Source organism: Coregonus lavaretus, assembly GCF_964263955.1.
Source record: "Coregonus lavaretus genome assembly, contig: SUPER_35_unloc_2, whole genome shotgun sequence".
NCBI classification, from domain to species: Eukaryota; Metazoa; Chordata; class Actinopteri; order Salmoniformes; family Salmonidae; genus Coregonus; species Coregonus lavaretus.
Window position 1 is genome coordinate 4947887 of NW_028167180.1, and position 24833 is coordinate 4972719.

A 24833-nucleotide genomic window follows, 5' to 3' on the forward strand; every position below is an offset into this window, starting at 1 on the left:
TTATGTCGATATAGGACTCGTTTTACTGTGGATATAGATACTTTTGTACCTGTTTCCTCCAGCATCTTCACAAGGTCCTTTGCTGTTGTTCTGGGATTGATTTGCACTTTTCGCATCAAAGTACGTTAATCTCTAGGAGACAGAACGCATCTCCTTCCTGAGCGGTATGACGGCTGCGTGGTCCCATGGTATTTATACTTGCGTACTATTGTTTGTACAGATGAACATGGTACCTTCAGGCGTTTGGAAATTGCTCCCAAGGATGAACCAGACTTGTGGAGGTCTACAAAAAAATGTCTGAGGTCTTGGCTGATTTCTTTTGATTTTCCCATGATGTCAAGCAAAGAGGCACTGAGTTTGAAGGTAGGCCTTGAAAAACATCCACAGGTACACCTCCAATTGACTCAAATGATGTCAATTAGCCTATCAGAAGCTTCTAAATCCATGACATCATTTTCTGGAATTTTCCAAGCTGTTTAAAGGCACAGTCAACTTAGTGTATGTAAACTTCTGACCCACTGGAATTGTGATACTGTGAATTGTAAGTTAAATAATCTGTCTATAAACAATTGTTGAAAAAATTACTTGTATCATGCACAAAGTAGATGTCCTAACCGACTTGCCAAAACTATAGTTAGTTAACAAGAAATTTGTGGAGTGGTTGAAGAACGAGTTTTAATGACTCCAACCTAAGTGTTTGTAAACTTCCGACTTCAACTGTACATTGCCTTCGGAAAGTATTCAGACCCCTTTTTCCACATTTTGTTACGTTACAGCCTTATTCTAAAACGGATTAAATTAAGAAAAAATCCTCAGCAATCTACACACAATACCCCTTGACAAAGCGAAAACAGGTTTTTATAAATGTTTTGCCAATTTATTAAAAATAAAAAACAGATTTACATAAGAATTCAGCCCCTTTGCTATGAGACTCGAAATGTATCCTTGACATGTTTCCACAACTTGGTTGGAGTCCACCTGTGGTAAATTATACTCATTGGACATGATTTGGAAAGGCACACACCTGTCTATATGAGGTCCCACAGTTGACAGTACATGTCAGATCAAAAACCTAGCCATGAGGTCGAAGAAATTGTCTGCAGAGCTCCGAGACAGGATTGTGTCGATGCACAGATCTGGGGAAGGGTATCAAAAAATGTATGCAGCATTGAATGTCCCCAAGAACACAGTGGCCTCCATCATTCTTAAATAGAAGATGTTTGGAACCACCAAGACTCTTCCTAGATCTGGCCACCCGGCCAAACTGAGCAATCGGGAGAGAAGGGCCTTGGTCAGGGAAGTGACCAAGAACCTGATGGTCACTCTGACAGAGCTCTATAGTTCCTCTGTGGAGATGGGAGAACCTTCCAGAAGGACAACCATCTGTGAGGCACTCCACCAATCAGGCCTTTATAGTAGACGGAAGCCATTCCTCAGTAAAAGGCACATGAAGACAAGATTGCCTGGTCTGATGAAACCAAGATTGAGCTCTTTGGCCTGAATGCCAAGTGTCACATCTGGAGGAAACCTGGCACCATCCCTACGGTGAAGCATGGTGGTGGCAGCATCATGCTGTGGGGTTGTTTTTCAGCGGCATGGACTGGGAGACTAGTCAGGATCAAGGCAAAGATGAACGGAGTAAAGTGCTTATATCCTTGATGAAAACCTGCTCCAGAGTGCTCACAACCTCAGACTGGGGCGAGGTTCACCTTCCAACAGGACAACCACCCTAAGCACACAGCCAAGACAATGCAGGAGTGGCTTCGGGACAAGTCTCTGAATGTTCTTGAGTGGCCCAGCCAGAGCACGGACTTGAACCCGATCTGGAGAGACCTGAAAATAGATGTGCAGCGACGCTCCCCATCCAACTTGACAGAGCTTGAGAGGATCTGCAGAGAAGAATGGGAGAAACTACCCAAATACAGGTGTGCCAAGCTTGTAGCATCATACCCAAGAAGATGTCGTCTATCGTGTCAGAAGTGGGATGCTGGTGGTTATTGCTGTCAAACAAAGAGTCCGCTTAGACTGCACTTTGATTAGAAGTTTTATTCATATCACAAGATGTCAGCATAAGTTTACAGACCCGCAGTGTCTGGAGAAACAGCGTCCCAAACGAATCTGTCTGTTTCTAACACCCCCTGCCTCCAGCATATACTTATAAACAATGTAAAAATATGGGTTGCTCCCTCTGCTGTCCAATCACCTGTCTCCCCTGGGGCGTCACCCTACAACTGGCTACTTTTGAACTAACATAAACAACATTCCATTTCTTCATGAAAAACATTAACAAAGACATAATCCTAATACACTACATTCCCCCCTTCGAGACGAACTAAAAGTCTCGAAAACAAACAAAACAGGATTATGACAAGTAACAATTTATCTTATTGAGTATCTTTAACATTAAACCAAAAAAACATTTATCTCTAGAGTGTAAATACCTTTCTATGAAATATGAACAAATGTTTATGGAGTGCGAATACATTACTCTGAAATATGAACAAATCTTTATGGAGTGTGAGAGCGAAAAACTGTCTGGCAACATTCGTTCCAAATCCATCCATCAATCAAGACAGTAAAATTCTCTCACGGTCCCTCTGCCCCAGGCAACCACCTAGGTACTCCCGATGACTTCATAAATCTTCATAAATGCATTTGAAACTATGATGCAATTAAATATACATGTAAGCCCCTGCAAACAAAATACTATCCAAAATGTCCACACCAAGGCTGGTCAACCCATCGGACCCTATAGTGGACTTCTATCCCTGCCTAGACTCCCTGTCCCTAAGCATTCACGAAATAAACAAAAACATCTAAGTTCCCCACATGTATTCAATAACATCAATTATCATTCTACAAAAATTAATACCTAAGACTATGACACAAATTATGTATTACACATGCACATATGTCTATATTTCATTGCAGACACTGGAATGTAGTCCACTACACTTCATCTCCCCCGTAGTCTCAACTTCCAATGCATTGTTGATGATGGAATCGGAACCTTTCCACACCTTCCTTGTTCCATCTCCTCCAGTCATTGTCCTTTCATATTGTCCTTTCTTTGAGTATTTCAATCTTTACATTTTCCCCCCAAACACTTCTGGAAGAAAAGAAAAGACCAAACAGTATCTTTTGCAAAACAAACACCTTCAAGTTAAACATCAAGATCAACTAAGAATATAAAAATGATATATAAATGATGTATGAATCACATTATCCTATTCCCCCCTTTGATTCATAAAATCATAATAAAAATCACACTAATATTGAAAAAAAAATTGAAAAATGATCAAATAATCAAAAAGGATATTTATCCATTAATACTCCATCCAGACCCCCTTGTCCATCTTCATCCAGATCAGGAACAGTCAACAACGGCATCTGAGTGTTGTCTCCAGGCATCACAACTCCAACCCATCTTAATATCATAGCTTTCGCAAAGGTCAGTAACAAAGTACAAAAGCAAAACATCACACACAACGCTATCAGAGCTGCAACTAAAATCTGAACCATCACTGCTCCTACTGGGCCTAACTGATCTTGCAACCAAGACTTCGCTGACCATCCAGCTCCTTCAGATCTACCAAACGCATCCCTTATATTCTTAAACGCATCTATAACACTCGTGATATTATCGGAACTATCTGGGATCAAAGTATAACAATCATCCTCCGTCAGATTCATAGCCAAACATAAGCCACCTTGTTTTGCTAAAATATAGTCAAGAGCCATGTCATGTTTCAACAGCGTCAGTCTGTGACTTCTTTGAGTATTTGACAGAAGGTTAAACCCTCTTATTGTTTCATTCGCAAATCCCTGCAAAGTATAGGTAATATTATCAATATGATCTGCCAAAAATGTTACACCATACCATGGAAAAAGACCGAGTCCCCACTTCTCTCCCAGACTTATTCTCCAATGGTAGGCTTCAAGACTATGAAATGTCGCCATGTCTCTTTTCACCCTATTTTCAACTCTAGTTTCAGATTTGTCTGTGTCCGGTGCTACCCCTCTTTTAATGGTAAAAGCCTCATATGGAAGCTTCAACGTTGACATGTAACAACATTCTGTCCATCCATAGGGTAAGAATATATATGCTTTATCACCACAAACCCACCAAATATCTCTAAAATTCCCAATAGTCACATTGCCAGGCAAAAGCTGATCTTTCACCATCAAAGTCCTGCTCTTCTTACTAACTGGTACATAAAAAGTTACATTATATTTGTCATCTCTAATCTTATGTTCATGCTTATCCAAAGTCATCATATAATCATCACAATCTGATATTCCCATGAACATACCCTTTCCATCATATGTTTTATTAGAACAAAAACAACTTTTAGCCCTCACTGCTTTCACCTCCAATGCTTCAGGGTTCGCTGTTACCTGATTTTCCTTACCGTCCAATAAATTCACATAGGGTAATTCATTTAACCAAGAACACCTAAACCTAGGCCTAAACAAATGTTTTGACAATGACATTACTTTATCTGTTAATGCTTGTTGCTGATACAACAGCCATGACAAAGCATAAGATTGACACATACTTGATAGAGGTTGAGCAACTGTCTCTAAAATGGAACCCCACGTCTCTGGTGCCGGAATTCTCAACAGACATGGACCCTCAAGATTCCTCACTGATCTTACAGAATGAGTTAACTGCTGGAACCAAAGATGTCTACCTGCCCATTCATCTTTAATCTTCAAAACAGAAGAATCAAATCCATATGCTTTCCATTTAGTTTCTCTTTTCCCTAACGAGCGGTATTGATCAGATGTATCTTCTGATGTTATGTTGAACTCAAAGAACTCATCCTGTACCTCCATGATTTTGTCTTGCACTATTTCAGATGAATCTATATTGTTCTCTACCACTATCTGCTGAGTCATTCCTGCTACATCCTTTAATTTCAGAAAAGTTGTTGTCGGTGTCGGTGTCCTACTTCCTACATTTGTTATTGCCGTCGTACCATTAATTCCTTCCAAAGTTACCATTAAAGTAGTTGATTTAGTCGATGAATTAACACCCTTAATTACTTCTAGTGGGAAAGTTACCGATATTTTCGGTGTATTATTTACTGTTGGAGTGGCTACTGTAACATACTTCTCCTGAACTCCCTTGGTGACTGTGGAGGCTACAACAGACCTCAACTCTTCCATTATAAGCGTTACTTTACGAATTACATAGCCTTTTAACCAATAATTCTTAACCGGAACAAATTTTAATGCTTGCACTAGATAAGTACACATATATTCTCCCTGATCTTTCTCAGTAACATTACGCAAAATAAGTGAACAATCACTCATAACCCTCTTCCCCTTTATATTGTTGTACAAAATATACTTCCTTTGACTAGGGGGCACCGCTTCTACATCTGGTCCTGATAACAATACTTCTTCTCCATAATTATCTCTCCATGTGGGAGGAACGTCCCCTCCCCCACTCCATCTCTCACAGCTACAAGGAAGATGAGCTGTCTCACCCCTCCTAACCTTAATAACAGTCTTTTCTTCTAAAATTGGTGCTGGAGCTATTGGTTCCCTTGTAATCAAATGCGATATATTTATGGGTTTAATAACTATCAATGTTGAAAGAGTTAAATTGCTTCCCACTGTTGTTATAACAGACTGAAGTGTTGATGTTATTGTTGTTACTTCATCCCTAGTTTTCGTAACGTTTTGGTCTGACTTTTCTCCTAACTGGTCTAGGCCTACTTTGTCTAACTGAATCACTAGCTTCTCCTGTAACAGAGTTGCCCTTGGTGGTCTCTGCTGCTTCACATTCCACTGAAATATTCCCTGTTGCTTCTGGGACGTATTGAAAATCAATTTCCCCAAATCCCCTTTCCTTTCCATCCCTTGCATAGTCATCTCTGGCATCATCAGAAGTGTAAACATTAACAATGTTATCCCCAACATTGACAATCTCTCCCTCTTCCTGTTCTCCCCTATCTCCATCCTCTCTCTCTGCGCGTGGCACCTCTTCTGTAGGCGCTTTAACACAATGTGACAAATGATACCACGTAGGAGACCCCTTAACCTGGACAGCTGTTCCAGTACTACGAACCACTTCAAATGGTCCTTCACGACGTTCGTTATACCACTTCCTTCTGAATACCTTTACGAATACTTTGTCCCCCGGTTGTACTGTATTCCTCTTATCCTCCTCAAGTGCCTCCTGCACCTCTTCTTGTCTTTGCCTGTCAGAAACATATGTGGACAACTTTTTATGAAAATTGGCCATATATGTAACGTACGCTCTCATTTCATCTTCCAACAGAGCCAAGCTTGGACCCTTTCCGCTTGTTCGCAAACAAGGCGTAGGCATCCTTCTTCCTGTTACCAACTCATGGGGTGTCATACGTAGATCACGTAACTCACTTGAGCGACACACCATTAGTGCTAAAGGAAGCGCCGCTATCCAGTTTAGACCTGTATGTTGACAAATCTTCACAATGCGATTTTTCAAGACACCGTTCATTCTTTCACACATCCCTTGACTTTGTGGGTGATAAACTGCTCCAAGACGTTGCTTAATTCCCAATTTTTGCAACATCAATTTAACTGATTTATCCACAAATTCCCTTCCATTGTCTGAGGATATTCGATCGGGTAATCCCCACCTGCTGATGACTTCTTTACACAAGAACTTGGCAACCGACTGAGCATCCTTACGCTTGGTTGGACAAGCTTCCGTCCATCGTGAAAATCTATCTACAACCACCAACATGTATCTTTTCCCATCAACTGGTTTTATCATATCAACAAAGTCAATAACCAACTCACGCATAGGACCCCTGGTGTAGGAATGTAACCCGGATGAACAGTTATCCCTCTTCGAACATTATTTTTAAGACAGATAGTGCACCTTCCTATCATTTAATCAATTTGTTCAAACAAATATGGAGCCCAAAAACCATATTCCTTTGTGATCTTTCTGTTAACCTCCCCCCTCGCAACATGAGCTAACCCATGTGCTTCCTGAATCATCAGACCTAAGAGGTCTAGAGGCGCTACTATCAACCCCTCGTGGTTTCTCCACAGACCAGTAGCATCTTTGACCGCTCCTCGGTCTAGCCATAGCTGTTTGTCGATCATAGAAGCAGCTTCTTGCATCAAAATTACATCCTGAAGCGTAATTTTGTCTTCCAAGTCCACTCCATGAGTGACCAGAAAAACTTTTCCCAATTTATCCGCTCCTGCGACGGCTTTTGCAGCTTCATCAGCAGCTTTGTTCCCTTGTGTCACTCTTGACATATCTGTCTTGTGAGCTGCACACTTAGCTATCGCTATCTCTTTAGGCTTCATCATAGCATGCAACAGTTTCATTATTTGCGCATGATGTTGTATCGGAGAACCATCCGTTTTCTTAAACCCTCGACCTTTCCATACTGCCCCAAACAAATGACATACACTATGTGCATATGCTGAATCAGTGTATATCATTACTCGCTTTCCTTCTGCTAACAAACATGCTTCTGTTAGCCCCACAAGTTCAGCAAGTTGTGCAGACGCAGGCTGTGGTATTACTTCAGCCTTTTCCACAACAAATCCAGTTCCTCTGCCTCTAACTACTGCATAACCAGCACATAATTTCTCTCCCACCCGATAACAAGACCCATCAGTCCAATACTCCAGGTCTGCCTCACGTAATGGAAAGGCTTGTAAATCTGATCTAAGCCTCGAATATCTCTCTGCTTCTTGGACACAATCATGTGGCTCACCATCCTCCGAAGTTGGTAAACTCTCGGCTGGATTTACTGTATCACACCTCACTAGGGTGACATCTTCCTGCTCTAATAGCCTATGATAGTCTCTGAGCCTAGGCATAGTCAATGTATATTTCCCATAGTTCAGAAGATTTCTGAGACTATGATGGGTAAGAATTGTTACTGGGTAGCCCATTGTGACCGATGATGCTTTGTCATACATTGAATATACTCCCACCATTGCTCTGTAGCACAGTGGTAACCCTAGTTCTACCTCTGAATAAGCAGTAGAGTAGTAGGAAATAGGCTGAGGATTCGTCCCCATGCCTGTCGGTTGACAAAGAACCGCACACGCATATCTACCTCCAGTAGAAGTAGACACATATAGCAAAAAGTTATTTGAGTAATCTGGTAGTGTAAGTGCAGGTGCCTCCTGCAACCTCTGTTTGATCGTTTCAAATGCCACATGGCCTTCCTGTGTCCAGGAAAGATTGCTATGGAGTTGACCACTCTCAGTACCCCTAACCATAGCTCTCAAAGGTGCCATCAAACTAGTATAACCCTCCACCCAAGCTGAGGAATAACCAGCAATACCCAGAAATGTCATCATCTCTCTGACCGTTCTAGGCTTTGGAGCCTTACGAATAGTTTCCACTTGCCTGTCCGAAATATTTCTGTGGCCATGCGTTATGTTTTGACCTAAATACACAACCTTCTCCTGGCAATATTGCAGCTTTTTCTGTGAAACCTTATGCCCCTTTTCTGCCAATACCTGTAGCAATTTAATTGAGTCTCTATGACATGTTTCCTTATTTTGTGAGCAAACCATTATATCATCCACGTACTGAATGACAGTGCTCTGCAATATCTGATCTATCCCTACCAAATCCTCCTTCAGTACTTTATTGAAGATATGAGGAGAATGCCGGTACCCCTGTGGCATTCTACTGTACTCATAGAATTGTCCCTTATATGTGAACCCAAATAAATTCTGACTCTCTACACTAAGTGGAACACTAAAAAATGCTCCACATAAGTCTAGCAGCGTAAAATGTGTCGCATCAGGAGGAACTTGGGCTAACAAGGTATGAGGGTCTGGCACTTCTGCTGGAAAGTCAGTCACTACCCCATTTACTGCTCTCAAATCATGAACCACACGATAAGTTCCATCTGGTTTTTCCACAGGCCACAAAGGCGTGTTACTCCGAGGGTTTTTTGTTGTCCTTAAAACACCTGCTTTCGAAAGTCCTTCAATTTGTGGTTCAATCCCTTGGATTGCTTCATCTTTCAATGGATACTGATTTTTCCATGGAGGTCTGGCTCCTGGTCGAAGTTCAACTTTCACAGGTTGGGCTGATTTCACAAGTCCAATATCGGTACTGTGTTGAGACCACAACCCTTCTGGAACTTGTTGCAACATCTCCTCTTTCAAAGAGTCTGAATCCATCTTCATATTGCAAATAGATTCATGTGTCATTCCTATCACTTGTGGCTCTCCTTGTCCTTGAGCCGAAATCATTATTTTAAGAAATCGTTGATCTTCACTTCTCCATTAGCCAAATTCTCTTTCATTGGTCTGAAAATAAGTTTCTCTGCTTCTGTCATCATTTCTCCTATTTGCTTCTGCTCATAGCCTTCCGAAACCAACAAGGTAACATGTGGCACACTCTTCTCAATCTCAAATTCTTTATTCAGATAGTCGTCTGTGTTTATCTTCATAGTTGCTCCTTGTGGTCCTAAAATAATGCAACTTGAACTAAGTTGAGCATTCTTCGGTTGATCACTCAACCATTCCTCTGAGTGTGGTTGGGCAGCCTTCTTGAAATACTTGAGCGTACAATGGAATGGATATTCCGGAAGCCTCGCATCCGGCATATTTGCAACAATAAATCTCTCCCATATCTTAGCTTCATAAAATCTTCACTGAGATTTCCAATCCAGAATACTGAAGACGAATCCATCTCTGTCATCATCAACACTTGGTAAACCTTTTCCTTTGGCATTTCTACCAGACAGCCGTCTGGTGTACATCTTATTGTACAGTTCAACTTACACAATGCATCTCTTCCCAATAATGCCACAGGTGTATGTTCTGATACCAATATGGGTATTGTAATTTTCTGATCTTTATAGCAGAGCTCAATTGGTTCCGTAAGAGGAATCAGCTGTTTTACTCCCTCAAATCCGATTGTCCTAATGAGTTGATTGGACATAGGGAGATGTGTAGCATCTTCAGGCCGAACACAGGTGAACGCAGCTCCGCTATCCGCCATCACTTCCAATGGTCGGTTGTTTATTTTCACCTCAATTGTTGGAACCTTTTCCGGTCCTGATGCTACCAGCTGACACCCCCCTTTCGGATCATCTAGGCACCTCTAGAATCCTTGCTCCGGACCCCTGTAGGGGTTCACCGGTCCTCCAGATGATCTTGACTGGCCCCTGTATCTTCCTCTGAAATTCCCTCGGATGTTTCCTCCTGACTTATTGCACCCACAGGCAAAGTGACCAACCTGTCCACAATTATAACATGCTTCTGAAAGTTGCTGGAAGGATGACTTAAATCTTCCTCTTTCTAAGTCTTCTCATCCTCTTCCTCTCCAATTCTGTGTCTGTCCAGAAATTGGCTGTGGATATGAAACAACTGGTACCCCCATTGGTGGCTGGTACAATTGCGGTTGGAACAGTTCTGGTTGAAGCTGTGGCAGTGATTGTTGATTTGGTGCACACTGATTCTGCATAACCAAAGCTTGTTTCTTCTCCTTCTTATTCTCCCCAAGTTGTATCTGATTTAGTTTTCTGAGAGTTTCTTCGTCCTGTTCTTTCTGGTTGTGTTCCTTTTTCCTGTACAGATCCACTTGATGGGCTATATGATCGGTATAGACACCTTTTGTCATGCTTCCAAGTCCAACCACTTCTGCCAGTTTGCTCCTTACTGGTGAGGGCAGTCCCATTTGCAGTTTAGCTCTCAAAATTGACTGCTCAATTTGACTCACATCTGGATCATTTCCAGTAATATTTCTCCAAACTTGATGAACTCTTGACACATAGGCTCTCGGATTTTCTTGTTGTCCTACTGGGTCAATCAGAATATTATCAGGATGCACATTTGTTGGAAATGTATCTTTCAATGCTCTCCACAGACGATTCCTACTTGCAGCCAACAATTCAGGATCGTTCACTGCAGTCCCTACATATCTAATGAGTCCAGCTCTCTGAAAGACTTCTTCCATATCTGGAATCCCAATGAGATTAGCCAAAAGTCTCTTAACGTCTCCTATGGCTGACTGTGTTCCCACCGTAATTTCTTCCAATTTCGAAATCCAAGGATAGGCCCCATTTTGAAGAATAGGCAGCTTCTCAAGTATATTTGACATATCGGTATTTTGCAACGGCTTATATTCTAAGTTTTGACCTCGAATGATAACTGGTGTCATTTTACTCGTGGCCTCTTTCCTTGGCCTTAATGCATATTTTCCCTCAACTTCTTTGGATTCTTTTTTCCGCAGTTTCTCCTTCTGTATCCTCAGCATCTTGAGTTCTTCCTCTAGCTCTCTTACCTCTCCTAAAGTCCTCGCGTTCTCCAGGTCTGATAAGCATCGGTCTATATCTCCTTCTATTTCTTCTGTGCCAGTCCTTGTAGGATAAACTCCTTTTGAATACACAGCACCTTTAGTCTCCTCTTTATCGCTTTCTTCATCTTTGCTTTCATCAGAACTAGAATATATTGTATCCTTCTTCTTCAAACCTTCCTCACCCCTTCTCTCCATTCTGGCCAACCTCCGTTTGATCACAGGATCATATCCACCCATGATCTCCTCTGAATCACTCTGATCATCATCGTCCTCATCCAGTTTCATCCTACTTAACCTCATTCCACCCTTAGTTTCCAGACATCTCGTTTTCTTTTTACTTTTGGAGTTTGGATGCATTTTTATGGTCGTTTCTGCTTGTCCTCTCTCTATTATTCGTTCATCTTCATCTCTGATGCAATAATCACCCTGCTGGAGGATCACTGGAAGCTGAGGATAAGCATCCCTAAGCTCTACTTCCTTCTCATAAGGTGGGGGTCTTTTCGCTGAATCCGTATGTGAGAAAGGTATACTGACTTCTGCCCTTAGTTTTTCTGTCGACTTCTCTTCCTTTAGCCTTTTCTCTATACCTTTGCTTCTCTTATCGTTGGTATCTTTCATCAGTTTTTGTCCTTCATCTTCAAACAGCTTAAGAACACCCAGCTCCCTTTGTCTCTTTTCTTTACGTCGTTCCTTTTGTTTTCCCTTCTTTTGATCTGCCTTGTAAATTGACAGAAGCACTTTCATGATGTTGATGACGTCAGGGTTAAGAGTCCCTTCCACTGGCCATGGTTGTTCAATGTCAGGCCAACATTTGTTCCATTTGCCGGATAACCTCGCAATACCCTTAACTAAAGGATTACTATTTTCAACTATATCCACCGGTGTAATGACTTTCATAGCCTTGCTGTCCTTTCTCCCCATTGTAACTACTCTTTATATTCCTTTATTGTGAAACATTTTATTTTAGACTATATAGCCTATGGCTTCCCCCCTTTAATTATTAATATAACCTAAACAACCCCCCCCCCAAAAGAAAATAAATCAATAAAAATAAATCAATAAAAATATGAATATTAAAAAATTCAATTACAATTTTTATTCAAAAAATATTTCTAATTAAAATAAAAAATCAATTAAAAAATCAATTAACAATTATGAATAATTAAAACCAATTTTTTATTTCTATATCCTATCTTACCAATTTATCAATTAGTGGCTATCTTACCACAACCCATCCGGACAGTAAATACAAGTAGTCAACTTCACAGCAATCCCAAAAACCAAAGACTTCCAATCCTACAACCCTACAATACTCATAAATTCCATTGTTTAATATGCACCCAAGTATCTTAATTTCACAGAATAATGTCAGTACTTGATTTCCAACCGAACCCCTAATCCAGCCCAGGGATGCACAGTGACTCCAAAATGCAAATTTTATTCAAATGATCAGTCTGTTGCCAAGCGTCTGCGAAATTGTCATAACATCAAATATCCTGTAGGGGAAGATTTTGTAAACTAGCCTGATATCTGATCCTCTGCCGCGTCACACCTTGTCACGTCAGTCAGCCCCTCCTCTCTTTCTCCTCTGACACTCCTCTCATCCTATCGCCTCTCATATGACAAGGGAACAAAAAGGGACAGACAAGCCTTTAAAGTTTATACACTGAGTTATACACATTCAATATTCCCCCACTCATATTCGCTCTAAGACTTAACTCAGGACTAAATAGCTCAATAACATTTTTATTTATTTTAATCCGTCATTTAATTTAATTTATTATAATCCGTCAACATATATCTAATTTATAAATTCACTACATCCTAACAAATAGTTTCAATTTCAAACCACAGCCGCTTTAACTACTAGAAGATTCGTGTCCAAATCTCCCCTTTTTCTGTGTGTTTCTCTGTCTCCCCCTGCAGCCCAGTCTAACAGAAATATGACCCATTTACCCACAATCCCGTGTTGTAGTTTTAGCAAACAACGTGTTCTAGTCTAGTGCCGTAAAACAAAACGTCTCATAATCTCGTGCCGTAAACTCCCCCGTTTTGTAGTGTAGTGTCGTAAAATTAAACGCATGCGCAAATACATTTAACGATATGATTTCCAAACAATAGAACGCCAGCATTCTACCCCAGCCCCTCTCTTTTACACTTATAGTCAAACAATAACACTTAACAGAGCTCACACACACACAAACATAATTTAAGAGGCTTTATTCCATCGCAGTGGACCTCTACGGTCATACGTTAGCATGTAGCACGCAACACAATTAGCATCTAGCATTAGCATTAGCTTTTATGTACAATGTGGCATGACACACAACCAGCATTTAGCATCAGCATTTAGCATAAGCATTTATCATGTGGCGTGCAACATGTAACAAAACCCTGTATTGCGCCTTAAATTTATTTTTCTATGTTTCTAACTTTATTCTGCCGTGAGTATGGATATTTATGAGCGGTACCCCAAGCAGATACCCCGTCGGATAGAAGATGGGCAAGCAACTTACAATAAATCTATAACCAAACCCCAGTCCAAGACTGACTGACCTGAAACCCCTAACGCGTTACCAGGATTTATGGCCCACCATGCGGTCGCCTCGTTTTGAGGGCTTGCCAAATCCTGCAATGCTCTAAAATCATATATGTATATCTACCTTTCACATCTGCCTTGTATCTGCCTCATTTACTACCATCGATTGCTCTAGACTTCCTATTATTTACGCCGTTTACCAATGCAACCAAATTTTAGAATAATTATTACAGACCCTTAGTCGACCGCAATAAGACCACCCCAGCACAAACCTAAGTAATTTTAACGGTACACCATTCCAATTCCCCTCAATGAGCCATCGAAACAACTAATGCCCAAATTGTGTGAGAAATCTCACTTTAAAGCCGGCTTGAGCGGTAGTCAACTCGCGACTCAGGAAGGGAACCAAGAACGATGCAGTCAGTATCTCAGCGGAGCCTCCATTTGTCGTCTATCGTGTCAGAAGTGGGATGCTGGTGGTTATTGCTGTCAAACAAAGAGTCCGCTTAGACTGCACTTTGATTAGAAGTTTTATTCATATCACAAGATGTCAGCATAAGTATATGCTGGAGAAACAGCGTCCCAAACTAATCTGTCTGTTTCTAACACCCCCTGCCTCCAGCATATACTTATAAACAATGTAAAAATATGGGTTGCTCCCTCTGCTGTCCAATCACCTGTCTCCCCTGGGGCGTCACCCTACAACTGGCTACTTTTGAACTAACATAAACAACATTCCATTTCTTCATGAAAAACATTAACAAAGACATAATCCTAATACACTACAAAGACTCAAGGCTGTAATCGCTGCCAAAGGTGCTTCAACAAAATACTGAGTAAAGGGTGTGAATACTTATGTAAATGTGATATTTCTGTTTTTTATTTTAAATCAATTAGAAAAAATGTCTAAAAAAAAAATGTCTTCCCTTTTGTCATTTACTGTGGGGAAAAAATGTATTTAGTCAGCCACCAACTGTGCAAGTTCTCCCACTTAAAAAGATGAGAGAGGCCTGTAATTTTCATCATAGGTACACTTCAACTATGACAGACAAATTGAGAAAAGAAATATCCAGAAAATCACATTGTTGGATTTTTAATGAATTTATTTGCAAATGATGGTGGAAAATAAGTATTTGGTCACCTACAAACAAGCAAGATTTCTGGCTCTCTAAGACCTGTAACTTCTTCTTTTAGAGGCTCCTCTGTCCTCCACTCGTTACCTGTATTAATGGCACCCGTTTGAACTTGTTATCAGTATAAAAGACACCTGTCCACAACCTCAAACAGTTACACTCCAAACTCCACTATGGCCAAGACCAAAGAGCTGTCAAAGGACACCAGAAACAAAATTGTAGACGTGCACCAGGCTGGAAAGACTGAATCTGCAATAGGTAAGCAGCTTGGTTTGAAGAAATCAACTGTGGGAGCAATTATTAGGAAATGGAAGACATACAAGACCACTGATAATCTCCGTCGATCTGGGGCTCCACGCAAGATCTCACCCCGTGGGGTCAAAATGATCGCAAGAACGGTGAGCAAAAATCCCAGAACCACACGGGGGGACCTAGTGAATGACCTGCAGAGAGCTGGGACCAAAGTAACAAAGCCTACCATCAGTAACACACTACGCCGCCAGGGACTCAAATCCTGCAGTGGCAGACGTGTCCCCCTGCTTAAGCTAGTACATGTCCAGGCCCGTCTGAAGTTTGCTAGAGTGCATTTGGATGATCCAGAAGAGGATTGGGAGAATGTCATATGGTCAGATGAAACCAAAATATAACTTTTTGGTAAAAACTCAAGTTGTCGTGTTTGGAGGACAAAGTTGCATCCAAAGAACACCATACCTACTGTGAAGCATGGGGGTGGAAACATCATGCTTTGGGGCTGTTTTTCTGCAAAGGGACCAGGATGACTGATCCGTGTAAAGGAAAGAATGAATGGGGCCATGTATCGTGAGATTTTGAGTGAAAACCTCCTTCCATCAGCAAGGGCATTGAAGATGAAATGTGGCTGGGTCTTTCAGCATGACAATGATCCCAAACACACCGCCCGGAAAACGAAGGAGTGGCTTTGTAAGAAGCATTTCAAGGTCCTGGAGTGGCCTAGCCCGTCTCCAGATCTCAACCCCATAGAAAATCTTTGGAGGGAGTTGAAAGTCCGTGTTGCCCAGCGACAGCCCCAAAACATCACTGCTCTAGAGGAGATCTGCATGGAGGAATGGGCCAAAATACCAGCAACAGTGTGTGAAAAACTTGTGAAGACTTACAGAAAACGTTTGACCTGTGTCATTGCCAACAAAGGGTATATAACAAAGTATTGAGAAACTTTTGTTATTGACCAAATACTTATTTTCCACCATAATTTGCAAATAAATGCATTAAAAATCCTACAATGTGATTTTCTGGAAAAAAAATTCTCATTTTGTCTGTCATAGTTGACGTGTACCTATGATGAAAATTACAGGCCTCTCTCATCTTTTTAAGTGGGAGAACTTGCACAATTGGTGGCTGACTAAATACTTTTTTTCCCCACTGTATGGGGTATTGTGTGTAGATTGATGAGGTAAAAAAAAACAATTTAACACATTTTAGAATAAGGCTGTAACGTAACAAAATGTGGAGAAAGTGCGAAGGTATATGCACAACTACACAGACACAAGACATACAGTGCTGCTTGAAAGTATGTGAACCCCTTGTGCAATTACAGATTTTTCTGTTTTTACTATGAAATCTTCATTTAATCAGAACCAGTCTTTTTTTATCTGACATAACAGGTTTATATTTCCCAATACCATATGTTGGTGTAGAGGAAATCATGCCTGTAGTAGAAAAACACGATTTAAAAGGAATTAGTGCAGGTGCAAAAATAAGTGAACCCCAAGTTGCATTGGTTAAATCAAGTAGGTAAGTAGAATCAGGTGGGTAAATAATTAGCAACCAAATGAACCAATCAAAGGAGAGATCATTAGGAAAGCGTTTGGGCGGGTTTCTGATAAATAGAAACCTGGTCAGTTTGGTGTTACTCATCCAGGTGAATGCAAAGCACTCCATGCCGAGAGGAAAGGAGATCTCAGAGGACATCAGGACGAGGGTAGTGAGAGCACATTAGTCTGGGGAAGGCTATAAAATAATCTAAAAAAGATTTGAGCTCCATCAGTCCACTGAGGCAAATCATTTACAAATGGAGAGCATTTAACATGACAGCAACTCGGCCTAGGAGTGGATGGACTTATCCCCAAGGTCCACAAGAACAATCATAAATCAGGTAAAAGCCAACCCAAACATCTTAGAGATTTGCATACCTCCCTTGCTGCTTCTCAGATAACTGTGCATGCTTCAACAATAAGAATACTGAATCGAAATGCCATTCATGGGAGGGTTGTTAGGAAGAAGCCTCTGCTGTCAACAAAGAACCAAACTGCCCATCTTAACTTTGCCATGGACCACTTGGACAAACCTGAAGGTTTCTGGAAGTCCATTCTCTGGACCGACAAGTCCAGAATTGACCTTTTTGGTCACAATCAACACCCCGCGATGTTTGGTGAAAACCCAACACCTCCTACCACTAAAATAACCTTAACCCAACGGTCAAGCATGGTGGTGGGAATGTCATGATATGGGGCTGCTTTTCCTCCTCTGGACCTGGACGACTCCACATCATTAAGGGAACCATGAATTCTGAGGTATACCAGGAGATTCTTGAACAGAAGGTCAGGCCATCAGTCAAGGATCTAAAGCTGGGCCGAAAATGGATCTTCCAACAAGACAACGACCCAAAGCATAAAAGCAAATCTACCAAACAATGGCTCAAGAGAAAGAAGATTTGTGTTTTGGATTGGCCAAGTCAAAGTCCTGACCTAAATGACTAAAATATAAAATGTAAATCCAATCGAGATGCTGAGTAAGGAGGAGTGCGCAAAAATCCCTCAAATGAGATGTCAGAGACTAATTACTGGCTATAGGAGACGTTTAGTCCAAGTTATCGCTGCTAAAGGAGGTGCCACCAGCTATTGACTGAAGGGGTTCACATATTTTTGCACACAACAAATCTGAGTTTCTGTTACAGTGAGGGAAAAAAGTATTTGATCCCCTGCTGATTTTGTGTGTTTGCCCACTGACAAAGACATGATCAGTCTATAATTTTAATGGTATGTTTATTTGAACAGTGAGAGACAGAATAACAACAACAAAATCCAGAAAAACGCATGTCAAAATGTTATAAATTGATTTGCATTTTAATGAGGGAAATAAGTATTTGACCCCTCTGCAAAACATGACTTAGTACTTGGTGGAAAAACCCTTGTTGGCAATCACAGAGGTCAGACGCTTCTTGTAGTTGGCCACCAGGTTTGCACACATCTCAGGAGGGATTTTGTCCCACTCCTCTTTGCAGATCTTCTCCAAGTCAGTAAGGTTTCGAGGCTGATGTTTGGCAACTCGAACCTTCAGCTCACTCCACAGATATTCTATGGGATTAAGGTCTGGAGACTGGCTAGGCCACTCCAGGACCTTAATGTGCTTCTTCTTGAGCCACTCCTTTGTTGCCTTGGCCGTGTGTTTTGGGTCATTGTCATGCTGGAATACCCATCCACGACCCATTTTCAATGCCCTGGCTGAGGGAAGGAGGTTCTCACCCAAGATTTGACGGTACATGGCCCAGTCCATCGTCCCTTTGATGCGGTGAAGTTATCCTGTCCCCTTAGCAGAAAAACACCCCCAAAGCATAATGTTTCCACCTCCATGTTTGACGGTGGAGATGGTGTTCTTGGGGTCATAGGCAGCATTCCTCCTCCTCCAAACACGGCGAGTTGAGTTGATGCCAAAGAGCTCCATTTTGGTCTCATCTGACCACAACACTTTCACCCAGTTCTCCTCTGAATCATTCAGATGTTCATTGGCAAACTTCAGACGGGCCTGTATATGTGCTTTCTTGAGCAGGGGGACCTTGCGGGCGCTGCAGGATTTCAGTCCTTCACGGCGTAGTGTGTTACCAATTGTTTTCTTGGTGACTATGGTCACGCTACAGAAACAGGAGCAGGAGCCTAGATCCTATGAGCTGTTCCGGACTCTCTCAAGCCAAGGCTCGTGCAAAGCTACTCACTTATTGAATGTGTGATTAAATAGTAGTTGCAAAAGTTACATTTAATGTGAAAATGTCACACATACACTGAAGAAAAAAATATATAAACGCAACATGTAAAGTGTTGGTCCCATGTTTCATGAGCTGAAATAAAAGATCCCAGAAATGTTCTGTATGTACAAATTTGTTTACATCACTGTTAGTGAGCATTTCTCTTTTGCCAAGATAATCCATCCACCTGACAGGTGTGGCATATCAAGATGCTGATTAAACAGCATGATAATTACACAGGTGCACCTTGTGTTGGGGACAATAAAAGGCCACTCTATAATGTGCAGTTTTGTCCACTACACAATGCCATACATGTCACTTTACATTTACGTCATTTAGCAGACGCTCTTATCCAGAGCGACTTACAAATTGGTGCATTCACCTTAAGCCAGTGGGATAACCACTTTACAATATATATATATATTTAAAAAAAACATTTTGGGGGGTGGTGTAAGGGGGGTTAGAAGGATTACTTCATCCTATCCCATATATTCCTTAAAGAGGTGGGGTTTCAAGTGTCTCCGGAAGGTGGTGAGTGACTCCGCTGTCCTGGCGTCGTGAGGGATCTTGTTCCACCATTGGGGTGCCAGAGGAGCGAACAGTTTTGACTGGGCTGAGCGGGAACTGTGCTTCCGCAGAGGTAGGGGGGCCAGCAGGCCAGAGGTGGATGAACGCAATGCCCTCGTTTGGATGTAGGGACCGATCAGAGCCTGAAGATACGGAGGTGCCGTTCCCCTCACAGCTCCGTAGGCAAGCACCATGGTCTTGTAGCAGATGCGAGCTTCAACTGAAAGCCAGTGGAGTGTGTGGAGGAGCGGGGTGACGTGAGAGAACTTGGGAAGGTTGAACACCAGACAGGCTGCGGCATTCTGGATGAGTTGTAGGGGTTTAATGGCACAGGCAGGGAGCCCAGCCAACAGCGAGTTGCAGTAATCCAGACAGGATTTGACAAGTGCCTGGATAAGGACCTGTGCCGCTTCCTGTGTAAGGCAGGGTCGTACTCTCCGAATGTTGTAGAGCATGAACCTACAGGATCGGGTCACCGCCTTGATGTTAGCGGAGAATGACAGGGTGTTGTCCAGGGTCACGCCAAGGCTCTTTGCACTCTTTGCACTCTCGCTCTCTTGAAGACAGAAGGGACATAGCCAGTGGTCAAGGATGAGTTGATGAGCAAGGTGAGGTAAGGGAGAAGGTCACCGGAGATGGTCTGGAGAAGAGAGGAGGGGATAGGGTCAAGTGGGCAGGTTGTTGGGCGGCCAGCCTTCACAAGTTGCAAGATTTTATCTGGAGAGAGAGGGGAGAAAGAAGTCAAAGCATAGGGTAGGGCAGTGTGAGCAGGACCAGCAGTGTCATTTGACTTAACAAACGAGGATTGGATGTCGTCAACCTTCTTTTCAAAATGGTTGACGAAGTCATCCACAGAGAGGGAGGGGGAGGAGGATTCAGCAGGGAGGAGAAAGTGGCAAAGAGCTTTCTAGGGTCAGAGGCAGATGCTTGGAATTTAGAGTGGTAGAAAGTGGTTTTAGCAGCAGAAACAGATGAAGAAAATGTAGAGAGGAGGGGGTGAAAAGATGCCAGGTCCGCAGGGAGTCTAGTTTTCCTCCATTTCCGCTCGGCTGCCCGGAGCCCTGTTCTGTGAGCTCGCAATGAGTCATCAAGCCACGGAGCAGAAGGGGAGGACCGAGCCGGCCGGGAGAATAGGGGACATAGAGAGTCAAAGGATGCAGAAAGGGAGGAGAGGAGGGTTGAGGAGGCAGAATCAGGAGATTGGAGGGAGAAGGATTGAGCAGAGGGAAGAGATGATAGGATGGAAGAGGAGAGAGTAGCGGGAGAGAGAGCGAAGGTTGCGACGGCGCATTACCATCTGAGTAGGGGCAGAGTGAGTAGTGTTGGAGGAGAGCGAGAGAGAAAAGGATACAAAGTAGTGGTCGAAGACATGGAGGGGAGTTGCAGTGAGATTAGTAGAAGAACAGCATCTAGTAAAGATGAGGTCAAGCGTATTGCCTGCCTTGTGAGTAGGGGGGGACGGTGAGAGGGTGAGGTCAAAAGAGGAGAGGAGTGGAAAGGAGGCAGAGAGAAATGAGTCAAAGGTAGACGTAGGGAGGTTGAAGTCACCCAGAACTGTGAGGGAAAGGAACTTATCAAGGCGTCAAGCTCATTAATGAACTCTCCAAGGGAACCTGGAGGGTGATAAATGACAAGGATGTTAAGCTTGAATGGGCTAGTGACTGTGACAGCATGGAATTCAAATGAGGAGATAGACAGATGGGTCAGGGGAAAAAGAGAGAATGTCCACTTGGGAGAGATGAGGATTCCTGTGCCACCACCCCGCTGACCAGATGCTCTCGGGGTATGCGAGAACAGATGGTCAGACGAGGAGAGAGCAGTAGGAGTAGCAGTGTTTTCTGTGGTAATCCATGTTTCCGTCAGCGCCAAGAAGTAGAGGGACTGGAGGGTTAGCTAGAAAGCTAGAATAGTTAGCATACTAGCTAGCCATTGCTTTCAGACAAAGAAGAAACCCCTCCTCCCACGGCACGAACACACAGAGAGAGCCAAGCTAACGTTAACTAGTCACACATGTCCTGAATTCCCTTGAACGACTCTGGCTACCAGTATGTAAAAACAAAACACAAATGTAGGTTATAACTTACCCCTAGCAGCTACTGTTAGCTAGCCAAGTGCAAAGCTAGTCACTGAATTGACTCAGCCAGTTCGCGTCTGTTCGCTAGGTCGTTCCAGCTATTGTTTAGTAGCTATCCAGGTAGCAACAAGCTAGCTAAATTTCAAGCACAGTAGCCACTTACTACCTAACGTTAACGCTTCAGAAGAATGAGGTTAGAAAAACAGCTGAATGGTAGGCATTATTTTATGTAATTATTGTAGGCAGCTAGCTGGCGTAATTACAGGTACTCTCAGGCGTGAAACAACTATCCACAGTTGCTAATAGTTACCAGTAGCTACCCGCTAGCTAGTCCAGGTAGTGGGCTAGCTAGATTCGTGCTTCACCGGGCTCAGCCGAATACAATACTAACCTACAATAATTAACATACAACAACCCACGATAACTACCTACAATACCTAACTACAATCTAAATACATAGTTTAAGCTTTACTCGACAAAGCCCAAACTATGTATATAAGCCATATAAGCCAAGCTTACCTCCCGCCAGAGAGAGACACAACCTCACCCGACGACGACGACTCTTCACATGTCTTGAGGGAGCATGCAGTTGGCATGGTGACTGCAAGAATGTCGACCAGAGCTGTTGCCAGATAATTGAATGTTCATTTCTCTACCATAAGCCACCTCCAATGTCGTTTTAGTGAATTTGGCAGTACGTCCAAATGGCCTCACAACCGCAGACCACGTGTAACCATGCCAGGTCAGGACCTCCACATCTGGCTTCTTCACCTGCCACCCAGACAGCTGATGAAACTGTGGGTATGCACAACCAAATAATTTCTGCGCAAACTGTCAGAAATCGTCTCAGGGAAGCTCATCTGCATGTAGCAAGGATCTGTACACAATTCCTGGAATCTGAAAATGTCCCAGTTCTTCCAAGGCCTGAATACTCACCAGACATGTCACCCATTGAGCATGTTTGTGATGCTCTGGATCGACGTGTGCAACAGCGTGTTCCAGCTCCCGCCAATAACCAGCAACTTTGCGCAGCCATTGATGTGGAGTGGGGAAATATTGACTGATTGCCTTATAAACTGTAACTAAGTAGAATCTTTGAAATTGTTGCATGTTGCGTTTATATTTTTGTTCAGTGTAAAAGCTATAGGCAAACAGGCAATTCACACAAACAATTGCTCTGTGAAATCCCCAGAACATTTGAATTATTACCTAAAGCTGCAAGGTGACATCTCAATCAGCTCATTGGAAGAGTTTATTATAATATTTTATTTAAATATTTTAACTTTTCTATGTCATGTCCTTTTTTTATTTTTCATACATTCTTTTTTGTAACATTCGAGTGTCAAAGATATTAAAAATGTCAAACTTCTAGGGTCCTGTCCTGAAGGATGGAGAAGGTTTGGCTGCAGATGTTACTATCTCTCTACTGAGATGAAATCCTGGACTGAGAGTAGACAGGACTGTCTGGAGAGAGGAGCAGACCTGGTGATCATTAACAGTGAAGAGGAACAGGTGAGAGACAGAGACAGAGACAGAGACAGAGAGAACTACTGTATTTATCATGTATTATTAACAATGCTTTTTCTGTGCCACCACAACAGGCATTCATCAATGGGTTTGAATCAGTCCTTTATGTCTGGATTGGTCTGACTGACTCTGTTACTGAGGGGACCTGGAAATGGGTGGACGGCACCCCACTGACCACCCCAAGGTAAGAGACTACTGCTCTATAATAACACTGACCACCCCAAGGTAAGAGACTACTGCTCTAATAACACTGACCACCCCAAGGTAAGAGACTACTGCTCTAATAACACTGAACACCCCAAGGTAAGAGACTACTGCTCTATAATAACACTGGACCTGGAAATGGGTGGACGGCACACCACTGACCACCCCAAGGTAAGAGACTACTGCTCTAATAACACTGACCACCCCAAGGTAAGAGACTACTGCTCTAATAACACTGACCACCCCAAGGTAATAGACTACTGCTCTAATAACACTGACCACCCCAAGGTAAGAGACTACTGCTCTATAATAACACTGACCACCCCAAGGTAAGAGACTACTGCTCTAATAACACTGACCACCCCAAGGTAAGAGACTACTGCTCTAATAACACTGACCACCCCAAGGTAAGAGACTACTGCTCTAATAACACTGACCACCCCACGGTAAGAGACTACTGCTGTAATAACACTGACCACAGTGTAAGGAGTAGGACTGACTCTCTGTTTTGTTCATACTCTAGGTTCTGAGAGAGTGGCCAGTCTAACTCTGTTGTTTCTACTGCAGCTATTGGAGGAGTGGAGAGCCTGATGGTGGTGGAGTGGAGAACTGTGGGGAAATCTCTTACCTGTCACCAGGCCATGAAGTATGGAGGGATTATGAGTGTTCATTTTCACAACAATGGATCTGTGAGAAATAAGCTTCTCATAGGTAATTTCTCTGCACTGCTGATTAATCTACTTTATGTTAATGATGGTCTGAAGACTGGTGTGATTTGGTAGAATGGTACTATGAACTACAGGTAGGAGAGAAACACACAAACACACATTCAGACGCACGCGCTCACACACACACACACACACACACACACTGATCTGAACCTGAGTCTCCAACGGGAGAAAACAACCTCTTAGTTAGATGAAATTCCCTTTTGGGCCGAGACACTGATTTTGAAGTTGCAGGCGGGGCTACCTCATCACGTGACCATGAGCAACCAATCATGACCGACACATGTCCTCTACACAAGCTGACACACAATCATTTATTAATATGTCAAACAATGAGTTGTATAATAGGGGTATATCATTCAATAGCCGCTGTCAATCAATTACTGTTAAGTTTTACAGTACTAAATACATTTGAAATGACTGTATATGTTTCAGATATACTGTATGTTTGCTTCTTGTGCTTTTATCATACTGAACATAAACAATGTCTACGTCCTGCTATTTTAATAAATAATTTAACCTAGATTAAAGACACTTCCTGTCTAGTACATTATTGTTCTGTACTCTGTTTTATCTAACATGATATCTAGAAGGACAAGACACCTCTCTGTTTTATACTTGATCTAATATTAACATGGAATCTAGAAGGACAAGACACCTCTGTTTTATACTTTATTTAATATTCACATGGAATCTAGAAGGACAAGACACTTCTCTGCCACTTATGGATAGAGTGTGAATGTTACTGTTTCCATTTAAACTCATATTTTT

At 42.3% G+C, this 24833-nt stretch overlaps 1 protein-coding gene across 1 annotated transcript in view; it reads left to right on the forward strand.

Moving 5' to 3' along the window:
* The window catches only part of LOC311110234 (uncharacterized protein), a gene marked incomplete at both ends in the record, with an annotated part of 91386 nt that extends 67352 nt beyond the window's left edge, over window positions 1-24034 (forward strand). Inside the window, 3 exons of the mRNA XM_084188771.1 lie at window positions 22991-23115; window positions 23205-23314; window positions 23902-24034. Coding sequence (XP_084044897.1) covers window positions 22991-23115; window positions 23205-23314; window positions 23902-24034 — 368 coding nt within the window. The remainder of the gene's footprint in view (window positions 1-22990; window positions 23116-23204; window positions 23315-23901) is intronic.
* Window positions 24035-24833: the final 799 nt, after the last annotated feature.